The 13627-nt window shown below is 38.9% G+C and overlaps 1 protein-coding gene across 1 annotated transcript; it reads right to left on the bottom strand.

The window, feature by feature from the left end:
• Positions 1 to 2964: 2964 nt before the first annotated feature.
• On the bottom strand, positions 2965 to 5601 carry gtf2a2 (general transcription factor IIA, 2). Its single transcript, XM_018763453.1, has 4 exons — positions 5398 to 5601; positions 4674 to 4778; positions 3981 to 4107; positions 2965 to 3767 (listed from the first exon to the last, which is right to left on the bottom strand). Exons 1-4 carry the CDS (start codon positions 5467 to 5469, stop codon positions 3742 to 3744), a joined length of 330 nt encoding a protein of 109 aa, XP_018618969.1. The 5' UTR covers positions 5470 to 5601; the 3' UTR covers positions 2965 to 3741.
• Positions 5602 to 13627: the final 8026 nt, after the last annotated feature.

Raw genomic sequence — 13627 nt, 5'->3', positions numbered from 1 at the left:
AAGCAAACACCTTCAGGTTAATTTCTGTGCCTTCCTCTTTTTATCTAGTATTAATGAAGTTTACTTTGCATTAATATGCATAATTGTGTCTAAGAAATGTAGTATGATGGACAGCCGATTTGTCCAGTTGTGTACATCTACAGAACACTTTTTAGGTGAAATCTCATTCTCCAGTTTTCTGTTGGTCATAATTGTTTGTCTCATTAAATATTCAATGAAAAGGGTTTTTTCCTGTATTGTGACATAAACATGTACACTACTGTGCAAAAGTCTTAGGTACTTAGATGCTTCGCAGAAATATTTGTTTTAGATGGGTATTTAATGTCTTCTGCATTAGTGTCAATGGGAAAAAGCATATTTTAGATTTCCAAGCATTCCCTTTGCAAAAAGTTACAGTGTTACAGTAAGGGTTTTGTATGTCGTTAAAGAAAGAAAGTACATACACACACACACACACACACACACACACACACACACACACACACACAGAGTCTGAAACTGCTTGTTCCGAGTGGGGTCGCGACGAACCATAGCCCAACCCAGCAACACAGGGCGCAAGGCTGGAGGGGAAGGGGACACACCCAGGACGGGACGCCAGTCTGTCACAAGGCACCCCGAGTGGGACTCGACCCCCAGACCTGCCAGAGAGTGGGACCCACCAAGCCTGCCACGACCCCACTCGGGACAAGCGGTTGTTGACGGTGGCTGGTTACCAAGCCTTGTAGGAAGTTTATTAACTAGGAGCATTATTTCTGGAAGCATTCTCACTTTACAGCTTTTTTCCCCAACCAAGTGCCTAAAACTTTTGCACAGTACTGTAAACCACTTGCCCTTGTGGGTAGTGTCCCTGTGCATAGCTTTGCATTGCTTAAGAAAGGTAATATAGAAGTTCAACTAGTAATAATAAGATACAGTAGAAGGTGTATTTGAGGAGGGCACATACTGGAATCCGGGTGGGTGTGGCAGCCTTTTTGCAAAGGTAGTGTGATAAATCGGTGGGTTTTCTCATTACCCAAGCAGCTTTTATTAATACTATTTAAAACTGAAAAAAGCACACTGCAGATGTGGCATGACCTAACTCTTGTGCATACATGATTGCCTTGCCCTGCCAGAAGGTCTCCTTGTTTGATTAACTGAACAAGTAGGGCAATCAAAACATTGAATCTCAGAACATATTTAATGCTGTATGAAAAATAATATCTGATGCAAAATCCTCATGACCCTTATTTACAAAGCTGAGTTACATTACAGAACATAATTCACCCCAGTCATTACTAGCTGCTCTCTGTAGTGTTGAGCATCTTTGTGTGCATTTTCTGCCAAATTTTGGCTCTGCAGACATTGTGTAATGATTACATTTAGATGGTGAATCTAAAGGCCTTTGAACACTGATAAAGAATTTTAAAAAATACACTTTGAAAATCAAAACTGATCTCTCACTCGCCCTTAACTGTGTCTTGGAGCCACTTGGTTGGTGTCTATGAGAAGACCCAGTTTTACAAAGATTCTGCTTCTTCTCCATGGAAGCCGTTCTGGCAGGTTTAGTCTCATCATTTTTGATGATGTACCTGGTGTTGGAGGACATGTGACCATCAGAACTTCTGCTCACACTTTGTTGCTTGCTCCACACAGAAGAACCCGCATATCACTATTTGCTGGGTTAATAAATCACACATTTTATGGATAGTGCTGTGAAAAAGACCATACACAGGACTCATAGTAAAGTCAGAGATTTATAGTGCAATCCCAGAAGTCACAATTTCTATTTTGTTAACCAAATGAAATATGATGTAAAAATATAATGCAAATATAAACAACATACAGAATGGTGAAGGAACTCTGTGAGAATATTATTCTTTTCTTGTTCATACTAACACAAATACTTAAAACAACACATCATATTGTCTAACTTAAAAAAAAATTAAATTTAATTGCTCTCTGTACTACAATAATAGTGCACGTTGCAGACTAAACCGCTTTTTAAAAAAAAAAAAGAAAAATAAAAAAATCTTCACACTGGTGCCACAACTGCCTCATCTCTGCAAGCACTTTGATTGAGGTAATCCAATTTACGGTAGTTCCAAGCAGCCCACGCTCATCTTACACTGCTTCTGTCTCTCCTCTTTTTGCCATGTAAGAGACAGGCCCTGTTCTCAGTAATTTGGGTCACAGTTTCACGGCCGGACTGCTAGCAGAAACGTGGAGAAAGATACAGTACTGATCCTGGCTGCTCTAACAGAGGAGACCTCACATGTCCAAGCTCTAAGACGTGAGTCTCCCAAATACCTGACGTGCCTTCCTGCCTTTTCTTAAAGTCTACTTCTCAGTTGTGCTAAAACTAATAGCATGGGGTATTAATGGTCACTTTGGAGATCCTTTTTTAACTGAAATGCACAAAAAGGAACTCACAATTAAACAAGGGAAACAAAATGAACTGCCTCAAGGTAAATGATTTCCTTTTTGAATTAAGTCCCATGTTGTGATTCTGAATGTTTACCCCATGAGCAAAGTCAGTTAAGCAATGTCTGACATTTCATTGACTTCAAAGAAATACAAGCTGGAAAATACAGAAGTACCATGTTCAGATTTATTTTGCACATCTATCAGTACAGGGGGCCCTCTACGTCATTCATTCGTACTTATGAACTTAACTGGAAGTTGGTTTATTACTTGAAAAGTTACTCTAATGCAACACAAAGTGGCCCAATGGCTCGTCTTCAATTCTGTAATCCACATGCAGCTATTCGTGTAACGTGCACGAGCAAAAATGTTGGTTTTGGACTAAGTGACTGTATCACGTCTATGTCCGCAGTGAAATGCACTTTTGGTTGCTCTAAGGTGAATGTTGCTTTGGTTAGAAGCATCTGCTCAATGAATAAATGTAAATTTCCGCAACATGACAACTAAGCATGTCGAACGGAAAGACAGCAACACTCTTTCCCAAGAAACAGTTTGTAGAAAACAGGCTGGTAGATAATCTCCCTTTCTGGATACCTCATTCCTGTGCCTACCCATTCTGGGTCCCCTGGCTGGGTATTTATGGTCCATTGTACAAAGCAAAAAGAAAAACCCTGGAGCAGAATGCTGATAAACCTAAGTTAGCTCTTACATGGCTGCCCTGAGTGAAGCTTTGGTGCTAAACTGGTTTTCTAAATCTACTTATTAAAAAAATAAATTATAAATACTTCTCAAAAAGTTTGTAATGGCAAAAGGTTTGTAAGTTGGGGAGCCACTGCATACACATACTTCCTATCCATATTTCTACATTATCCAAAACAATTGCACACAACTTGTGTTAAATGACAGTTCCACATTCAGGTAAGTATCACTATTTGGTCATAACTCCTAAAGAGAGGACACCACAGTTGTCTACTGACCAACAGATCTTCACAGAGCTAGGGGCACAAAACTGACATCACATTGAACCAAAAAAGTAACCCACACACATTTTACAATGTACATTTATTGCATTTATGCATCATAAAATAATACCAAATGTATATTTAAATAAAAATGTAATAAAGAGATCAAAAATGACTAACTGAAAGTAACTGGGCATTGAAACTTTTTTAAAAAAGTTTTGACGCTTTCATGGGTCTAAACAAATCCCTCCATTTGCTTCTCATTTTGTTTGACTTATATACAGAAATCACTGCAATAAATTATAAATATATACAGTCCAATCAGTTGGTCTTTCTGACAAGCCTGGTTTTTCAGTCATGTACCACTTGTCTCAGCCTTTCACTCTGTAGCATTGGAACCAGTATCTGGGGGTAAAAAAAAAAAGCATTTCAAATCTTCACATTTAATGCATTAGTTTCCACACCATGTTATGATTCTCTCTCCAGTCTAAGCAGTGGAAATGAGCACTACATTAATAAAAACATAAGAAATAAGAGACTGTGCAGTTTGAGCTGTTTTAACATGTACATCACCATATACACTTCAAAATTTCAATATTTGGCCAAAAAATTCCTTACTCTTCCCATCGCAGGCAACAATCTTTACTTTGTCCACTTTAACCAAGTCAGTAACTTCTCTGAATTCCACATCATTCAGCACAAACGTCCAAACGTTGTCACAAAATCTGTATGTGTTCAGTGATCCCTGAGAGGTAGAAATGTTCAATGAAAAACCCAACTTGCAGGACCAGGTAAAAACACATGTCAACATTTTTAATTTATTAAACTCTACACTAAACAAATCACTGGTACCAGATAAGAAAGGAAAAAAAAAAATCTTTGCAAAAAGTCAAAGCACCACATCATTTATGAAAACAAGTGTATATATGGAACATAGCTGACCTCTAATGGTGTACTAGCAGAACAACAATAAAACAAAATTCTGCATCAAAACCTGTAACTCAGTGTTACATGGGGACAGAAAACACTAAATAAATGCTGGGTGTCTCAGCCCAAGATCTCAACGAGATGAAAGATCTCTAGCATGGAGAGTAGTGGTTAGAGCCAATTCCTTACAATCTTAAGATACATTTTTTTTTTTTTAAATCACTCATGCTACAGTACTGTTAATAAATGTACTTACAATGAATTTTTACAGTACAAATACCAAGTTATATAAATTGGTAGACCATTGTGAAACAAGCTGTCTTGAACAAAGTTGTCAGGTAACTAAAGGTTAGCATCTACAACCCCTGGGTGCTCAATACTCACCCGGAAGTTGACCCTGTTGCGCACCCTGTTGGCCAGGGCGGTGTTGATGGCTTTATCAAACTGGAGGAGGACTTGGAGAGCCAACTGAGGGGTGATCTGCTGAGTCTGCAGGACAAAACCAACAGCCAAAAACACAGATTTATCCTTAGTGGCAAAATATTAAAAACTGACAGACATTCTTACTCTAATCAGGGGGTGAAAAAGAAAACCTAAAATGTTTCCTCCCTGGTTGCTGAGGCCTTAGATGCTTAAAACAAACTGTAGAGTTAAAGGGTGAGATGTGGATTATACCATCCAAGGCAGAACAAGTAGAAAATTAAGAAGGAATTCGGATTATGCAGAGCTAGTTACAATGAGGATCTAACCATTATTATGACAACTTAAGCAGGGCAGATGTTGCTCATGCACACTGCAAGCACTTATTTATACACACTGTGTTGTGGAAAGTCACAGTGGAGCTACACCCACATATGATATCCCATAATTCAAACTTAAAAGTCTTAAGAATCGCTAGCGAATCAGACTACTTGATTAATAATCATACGTACGGATGCACGTCAGTAACAGAAATACAAACTACTTTAACAGTTACATCTCCTCCACATTTGTGACACAGCAATCAGTGTGTCTTGAGCAATAATAAAATAAGAAAACAGCACAACATGATGATTTTTGCTAACGAACTCAACGACAACTGCACACACATTACCAGCTAGCTCGTCACCTGAATAAGCTCGTCCAGACTTTCCTGCAGACTATTTCCCAGCGTGGTGTTTCTGTAAAGTTGGTAAGCCATTATAGTTTTTCTACGGTTAAAATTAGCGGCTGTTTAGCGAAAAAAAAAACACACACAACACGTATCCTCAGAGTATCAGTCCTGCAGGCCTTGTCCTCTCACACAGGAACCACGACTTTGCTACGGAGCACAAAGAGGGACAAACTACAGACACGCCGTACGATGCTTCGAGGCTTTACTGCTTCGCGGAACGTGTCTTCCACACCTATAGGAGGAACAGCGAGAACAATATATGAGGTTTAATCGTCGATAGTATGAATTGTCCGTGCGGGAAACTATGTAAGTTACATATATTGGAGGTCACTGACACGAAATATGCAGTTTTCGATTTAGTTAATATTGAATTAAAGGCAGAAATCGTAAGAATGCTTGCGGGGGTGTGTCCCCGTGTGTCTGTTTGTAACTCCAGTTTGTTCGTAAATCCAACCACTATGTCAAAATCAGTAAAAGCGTCATAATAATGCAGACATCCGTCAACGTATTCACCAGCTAGGTTCTGTGGAGAAAAAAATTATAAGGAATTAAAAATTCACAGTGAAACTTTTATTTATTCATCCCATTTTCATCAACCACCAATCCCCTATTGTCCATAAAATCTCGAGGCATCAAAATAGAGAGATACTTTAATTTTTTTACTGTGTAGGTTCTGTAAAGGTCTCAGATATAGCCAAGATAAATTGAAGATACACTATAAAACTAAACATTTTCATCAACCTCAAGCTACATTAAAATAAAACCAACTTAAGTAACATTGTCTCCACAAACTCCTGTTCCATGCCCTGTGTTGACTGATTTATCCCATATATATATATATGCAACATTGGTCATCTTGTCATCGATCACAAACACATTCCAGAATATTTTTAGAATACTGCATCATGGTATCATGTTGAATGATAATGAATGGGAAATCAAGTCCAGTAACAACAAAGGTGTCTTCTCATTGCAATAATGTATATTACTAATATTTCTATATTAACATTAAGAACAGTTTTAAATGAGAGGGTGGGTATACATGAGAGGGTATACATAAATACATATATACAGTATGTATATATGTGCATGTGTATATATGTGTGTGTGTGTGTGTTTATATATACATACACACATACATGTGTGTATGTGTATGTATATATACACCCACAGACACGCACACACACACATATATCTATATATATACACACTCATACATACACAAGGCACCCCAGGGAGTTACCAGAGCAAGCCCCATGCAGCTCACCACATCACAGGAGCTTGGTTAAGTCTCATTGTAATTAGGAGATAAATACAGCTTGCCAAACAAGCTTTTGGACGCAGCTGTCAGAGTAAAGAACACCAGCAAGGGAAACAGATGGTGCTCCAGTGCTACTCAAGGATGTTGAGGGCACCCATTATCCGTCTTCTCCATTAATCAAGTAGCGTCTACAGGTCTTCCAAATGACCTGGGGGGTTGCATGTTTGAGGGAGCTCTGTAAAACAAGCCCCCAGACCTTCTCACGAAACATTCGTACAGCAGGCCCTTGCTCGGTGGGAGTTTAACGATGAAAGCCTGTCCAGGGTTGTGTTTGCTGCAGCGCTCCACAGAGGTACTTTAACAACTTGGCTCCTTGTTGGCGGAAAGCTTTCAAAAAAAAAGATACCCGTGGTGTCGCTGTCGAGTAATGTGTTTCTCACCACCTTCAGTACCCATCAAATGAAAAACTCAGTTACCGGTTCAGTTACCACGAGCAGAACCTCCTCAGAAGCAGCTGAGAAGAACGTGGAGGCTTCCTCAATCGATCCGACAGGGGCCATTCAGACCGCCCCATTTTTCTCAGGTGAACATTAATATGAATAACCTGTATGGCTGACAATTGTCTTGTTGGTCTTGGCAGCTTTCATGTCCACCTTGTTCTCTGGTGCTTTGATATGTAAGACCCAGTCCTGCTGCCCGTGCTCCCGCACAGGCTGCTCCTGGACTGAGTCCATGCCATTGCCTTTGTTGTCTAGCAGCCCCTCTGTGGTCTTTGGCTTGAGACAGTTGGGAAGATTTGGCTTCCAACAGCTTGCAGCAGTGAATCTACTGGGGGCAGATCTTTCATGCTGAAATCTAAGTGCCTTAGGAGGCTGAAGACTGGCTAAGGCCAACAGTTGTAGCTCTGTCTGCACTTCCTTCTCTGTGGATTATTCATATCTGTGGATTTAAAGGGCTCATTTACCACTTTATCTTTAATAAACCAAATATTTCAGAATGGAGAATCCATATACAGCCACTGCAAGCTTGTCCTCCTTTTCTCCTCTGGAGTGACATAGAAGAAATTATAGCCCAGTGTGTGCATGCTCTGGTGTGTAACTGTGCCACAAGCTGATGTGTGTGTTTCCCAGTGTTGGGCCTCGCTGTGTCCCAGGTGTATGAGGACACTGATATAAAAATGCCAGTTCAGCAAAATATCGCTGTTTTGCATTTCATGTTATACACTCCCAATCCCTCTCCCTCATACACATTTATCTGACACTTTTTTTCAGTTTATAATCTATGTTACAGCTATTTACCCTTTTATACAAGTGGTTAATTTCAGGGTACATTTACATTCATTCACTTACCTGACACTTCTCTCCAAAGAAACTTAAAATTATGTACCTCTTTATACAGCTGGGTAATTTTACCAGATCAGTTATTCAAGGGTCCGACAGGTGCAGATGAGATTCAAACCTGAGGCCTTGGGGTTCAAAAGCAACAGCTCTAGTCACTACGCTACTAGCTGCCCACAAACAATGTGATGGAAACAAGAAACTATATTAACTATAATATAATATCAAGCAATACAGGATGGGGGTGCGTGGTGTCGCAGCGGGTTTGACTGGGTCCTGCTCTCCAGTGGGTCTGGGGTTCAAGTCTTGCTTGGTGTGCCTTGTGATGGACTGGCATCCTGTCCTGGGTGTATCCCCTCCCCCTCCAGCCTTATGCCCTGTGTTGCCGGGTTAGACTCCAGTTCACCACGACCCCGCTTGAGACAAGCGGTTTCAGTCAATGTGTGTGTATTGTGTGTGTGTGTGTGTGTTTGTGTGTACAATATGGGATACATCCACCCCTTACCTTCAGAACAGCCACAGATATGAAGTGGAGTTATACAATGTCTAATAGTATTTGATTCTGGTTTGATACAGAAGAGTTTGTTTCAGTGTTAAGTTACTTTACTTGTATGTTAGCTGAACTGGTGGCCTGGCAATGCATTCAAATGATTCAAACTGATATTATTCAAATATCATTAGACTTCCAAGAACTGTGGTTTTAAGAGTCATTACACCACACCTTTGCATTATGTAGATATACAGTACATCTGGACGTGTTGACACAAATTGCAACAACAATAATGTCGACAATAGAGAGGTGTGTAACTTTCATCCAGATATCAATGGCATCATGGGAGTTTATGGCAAGTGAAAGCCAGCCGGCAAGTTAGGGCAGTAAAGAGAGTTTTTATAAGCATTTCCAAGGATTGGGGCAGTTTGAGAAAATCCTTAGCAAGTTGATGGAGGGATTTGTAGACTGTGGCTGAGCTGGGTTTGATTGGTGGTTTCTTTTTAGTTATGTGTGTTTTTTAGATGCTGACATGCTATTTCATTTACATCTTTGGATCATTATTATTATTATTATCCATCCATCCATCCATCCATCCATCCATTTTCTCCAAAGCGACTTCCAATGGATACTATGTAGTGTTATGAGCCCACACACCTTATTCACCAAGGTGACTTACACTGCTTGGTACACTAACAACGGGTCACGCATCCATACATCAGTGGAACACACTCTCTCTGTCACTGTTACTCACAGCAGCAACAACAACAACGACAAAAATTTATTTATTTATTTATTTATTTATTTATTTATTTATTTAAAGAAATGAAGGGAACACAGTTCCCATATTCAGTAGATTTCACGACAGGAAACAGTATTACAGAATTAAAAGAGGAATAGCGATATAGAAATGTTAGTGTTGTCCACTAGATGGCGGCAAATAACTAAATGAAGAATTTGTCATCACATGGAGGAAAAACGATTGCATGCAGCATCATCAACATTTCAGTGAGTGAAATGTGATCAGTAGGGTTACAAATGAAGTGGCTGAAAATGAGATCTGTAATTTTTACATTAATCCAAGAAAGGAAGCATTACATCCCAGCTGGAGCATAAAATGTGTTTTGTGTGAAATTGAGCATTAATTTTCATCTTTATTTTCAGATTGATCGTTTTTCTACATCAATGCGTATTTGACTTGGAGTTCCAATTCAAATAAAAAAAACGTGCAAGATTCTTTTAAAAAAGAATTACACTGAAATAATAATCACAGCTTGTAACAAATGTTTTATTTTTAAAATCCTTTGCATGAATACAGAAATATGGAATGAAGAAAAGATAGAGTAAAAGCTGAAAACCCAGTACTTTTCGATACATATGGAAGTAGCACTACTTCTTGGTTGGTGACACGCACAAATCAAATGTGCCTTCGGACTACAGAGTAACTGCGCCTTAAAACTCTCAGCGGTACCAGAAAGTCGCCACTGCAAGTAAGGAGAAGTGATTTTAGCGCACGTGACGAGACTGGCAGCGAACTGTTGTCACGTTTATTCCTCGCGAGGGAAAAGGTAATAATGAACGAATGAACAAATGAATGAACGAACGAACGAACGAACGAATGAATGAATGAATGAATGAATGAAGAGTTCCTAGGTGAGAAAAAGAGCCCGCTGCTGCGCTGGCAGGACGCGGGCCCGTACCAGTAAAGCAAGCTCTGAAAAATGTCCTTGCCGCCCACAGTTTGCTAGAATAAGCATATTCACGTGCGCAAAACGGTTGATAAATCAGTTTTGCCGGAAATATGTAATAAGCTTCTTACAAAAATGCTTCGGCATAATATATTTTGGCTTTAATAGCGGATAAAACTCTTAAAAATCGATCTGAGGTGCCAAGATTTCTTTCTCTGTTTATTTAGAATACAAGTAGAAGAAGCTTCTCTGTAAATATTAATTTTATAAAAACTGAAAACTGGATTTAATTATTTTGACACAGTGAGTGAATGACTGTGCGCTGAACATAAACCAAACTATTAGAATTTATCTGTGAATTCAGTTTGAAGTAATTGCATTCGTTTAAATTATTTATCTCTCTTTACAGCTTTATTTATTAATGGGGGGGAATGTGAAGAAGCAAACGATGATAAATTGCAGAAACACGTAGGAAATGGGACCAGCTTCTTGATTTAATTGCTCTGTCAAAATGAATTAATTAAGAGATCTAAAAATTGGGACATGCGATACACTTACACTGTAAAATGTGTCATAACACAGGTACTTATTTGGCTTTCTTCTTCTCTTTTACTTCGTCCAGCAAAGTTGCGAGCTGTTTCTGGTGTGAACACTTATTAATATTATTGCCTTACGAGTAGGTGAACCGAAGGCCTTCCTCGGGAATCAGCGAAATCCCTGCTCTTATTGCAAATTTCAATCTTTACTTTATTTTTGTAACGTCTGTATGCACATATATATAAATGTAAATGAAATATAATGACAACGTAAATGAAAAAAATCTATGTGTATATATACTATATATGTATGTATGTACAGTATATATGCTTCAAACTGAGTATTATAGAGTCTGGCCACATGGTGGCGCTGTAGTGCATTAAAAATCGACACGTCGCACCGCTTGGCAGGAAGATACGACCCTTGGAGCCGCGATCTCAGTTGTGCCGAAGAAATCATAACTTCTGCCATATTGGACTTGTGTCATTTTGGCATATTAGAAGCATCTTCATGAGAACCATAAAATATCTGACAGCCGATCCCTGCACTCATCTCTGCGGAATATTTTAAGATGAAATATTCATGAAATTAAATATAGAGAACTCTAGACATAAGATTATTCAAGATACTCCACATTAACTACTTTGCATTACTGGCAATTTTGGACATCATAGTTGGAATTTTAAATGAAATTTCTTTTCTTTTCTGTGTGATGCTAAGAAGTGAAATAACCACATGTACACATTACATTTAGAGAACACAGCATTTCTTAAAAGAAGTATAGTGTTACTTTTCCCTGTTCTTCTGTTCTGACAATATAAATGAGAATAAACTGTAAATGTTGTTTCGCTTCTTGTAATTTGTAATCAAAGTACTTTGTGCATTGTTTTTTCCTTGGAAATTGTTTCTTTACTTACTTTCCTTATTTCAGCAACATTGAACTAATTACGGGCTTTTAACACGAAATTTTTTTCCGACTGTACAGCTGCAATGTTGTAATTATAAATGAGACAGATATGTTTTTTGCAGAGCGAGGGCTTCATGCATTGCAAATGCCTTGCCTGTGCAATAGTCTCACTTAGCATACACCTTGGCGTAATGCAGAAAGCTCATAGCCTCCAACAGTGCCGTAATTAGAGAAAGGCCATCTTCCGAGGCAGAAACAAGGGCCACAAAAGAACTGAACTGCTTTAAATGTGAAATGTAGACTGGAACTCAACCGGTCCACAGATTATCTACCTTGCATCAGCTCTTCCATGTTTAAAGGAACTGCTAATGTTAAATTAGTGAGGTATAATTGTTTTGCCTATTTCGTGATAATTTTATCCTGCTCTAAACATTGCCTCTGGTGTGTGTTCAAAGACTGTTGTGAAAATGGCAGAGTAGCCAGAATTCGGCCTCCGCTCCGTCTTTGTGAGAATTTAATGGGGGAAAATAATGAACCCTTTCAGAAGTATTTGTATGATCAACATTAATATTTAAATGTTTAAAATCGTTCTTACACTGGCATAATGCATATTTCAGAAGTGTCAAATTGCATCTAGCCGTTGCATAAAAAACTTTTCACTTCTGAATATCACAGGAAAGCTGTTTATATTATTTTCATTGATGTCAGAGCAGAAAGACTGAAAAGGAATGCATCCCCTCTGAGAGCTGCAGTGTGACAGAGACCCAGGAAAGGGACATGCAGCCAGATGGAATCTGGTGTTACTCTCCTCTGTCCTTGGTGACACAGCACTGTGATCAACACACCCGAGGTACACAGGTTCGCTTTCGTTGTGTCACAAAAACCTTTTGAAATGCAAATTTCTTCCTATCCTCTTTCCCGCTATTCAAAGTTGTCCGGTGTCCACGTTAAAATACGCTGCAATTTGCAGCAATGTTCGAAAACAAACGGAAGTACAATGTGCTCTGTTTCCTGCAACCTTTAAACTTCTGTCGTTGTTCTTCCTGAGTGGAAAAACAGTGATTGTTTGTTCATGCAAATTAGAGAAGGCACAACTAGCAAATATTACCATGTTAAAACCAGGTGACACAAGTACGACTTGCAAGAGAAAAGGGGTAGTACAAAAACCATGGGCTGAAATTGATTCTTTTAACGGATTCATAAAATTGGTCATACAACTCAAGCGATTAGGTCATCTGGAGGAATGATATGGCATGTATGTAACCTACTGTATTTTTTCTTTGCAGGTCACACCACACCTAAGGACAATACCATATAACCCGAAGGAGGTTCGCTCGTTCGAATCCCATCTCCTCTACTTGATTCTAGAGTTTCCATTTCCATGTTTCACTGTTAACTTAATAATTTATATGTCCGGACGAAGTAATTCAATTCGTACGTATTGCAAGGCTGGGAACTGAAGTTACTGCCTCCATAATAAAAATGTCATGCATGGTTTGACAACAGCTGCCGTTCATCCCCAGTAAGTACACAGCACAATTCTCTGTAATGCTGCCTAATAACTGTCTGCTGTTTACTTTGGATTATAGGGTATAATTACTAATTAACACACTACTATTTACTCTCGGACCAGTGCGCCTTGTTAAGTAAAAGATAAGCCAGGGAAATTGGTTTATTGAACATTTCCTTTCCTGTCATAGCTGTGTTTGCAAAGGGCCTCTGATAGTATTGTAGTGTGATCAGGTCCAGTGTTTTGTTTTGAAGCCTGGCATAGCCATTTATGCAATACATGTACCAAAAAAGAAACACTTGTACCTGCATGTCTTGAAGACAGATTTGAGCATTTTTCATTAACAGACCGAGACCACGCTGAAAACGTTACTTACGATTGTTAAATAGGGAAGCATTTTGTTCTTGCTTCAAAAAAAAAAAAAACGAGGAAAAAGCTCTTTTTTTATTTATATG

Source organism: Scleropages formosus, chromosome 11 (assembly GCF_900964775.1).
Source record: "Scleropages formosus chromosome 11, fSclFor1.1, whole genome shotgun sequence".
Taxonomy (NCBI): domain Eukaryota; kingdom Metazoa; phylum Chordata; class Actinopteri; order Osteoglossiformes; family Osteoglossidae; genus Scleropages; species Scleropages formosus.
The sequence above is the reverse complement of the archived record's forward strand: the minus strand, read 5'-3'. Positions and strand labels throughout refer to the sequence as shown.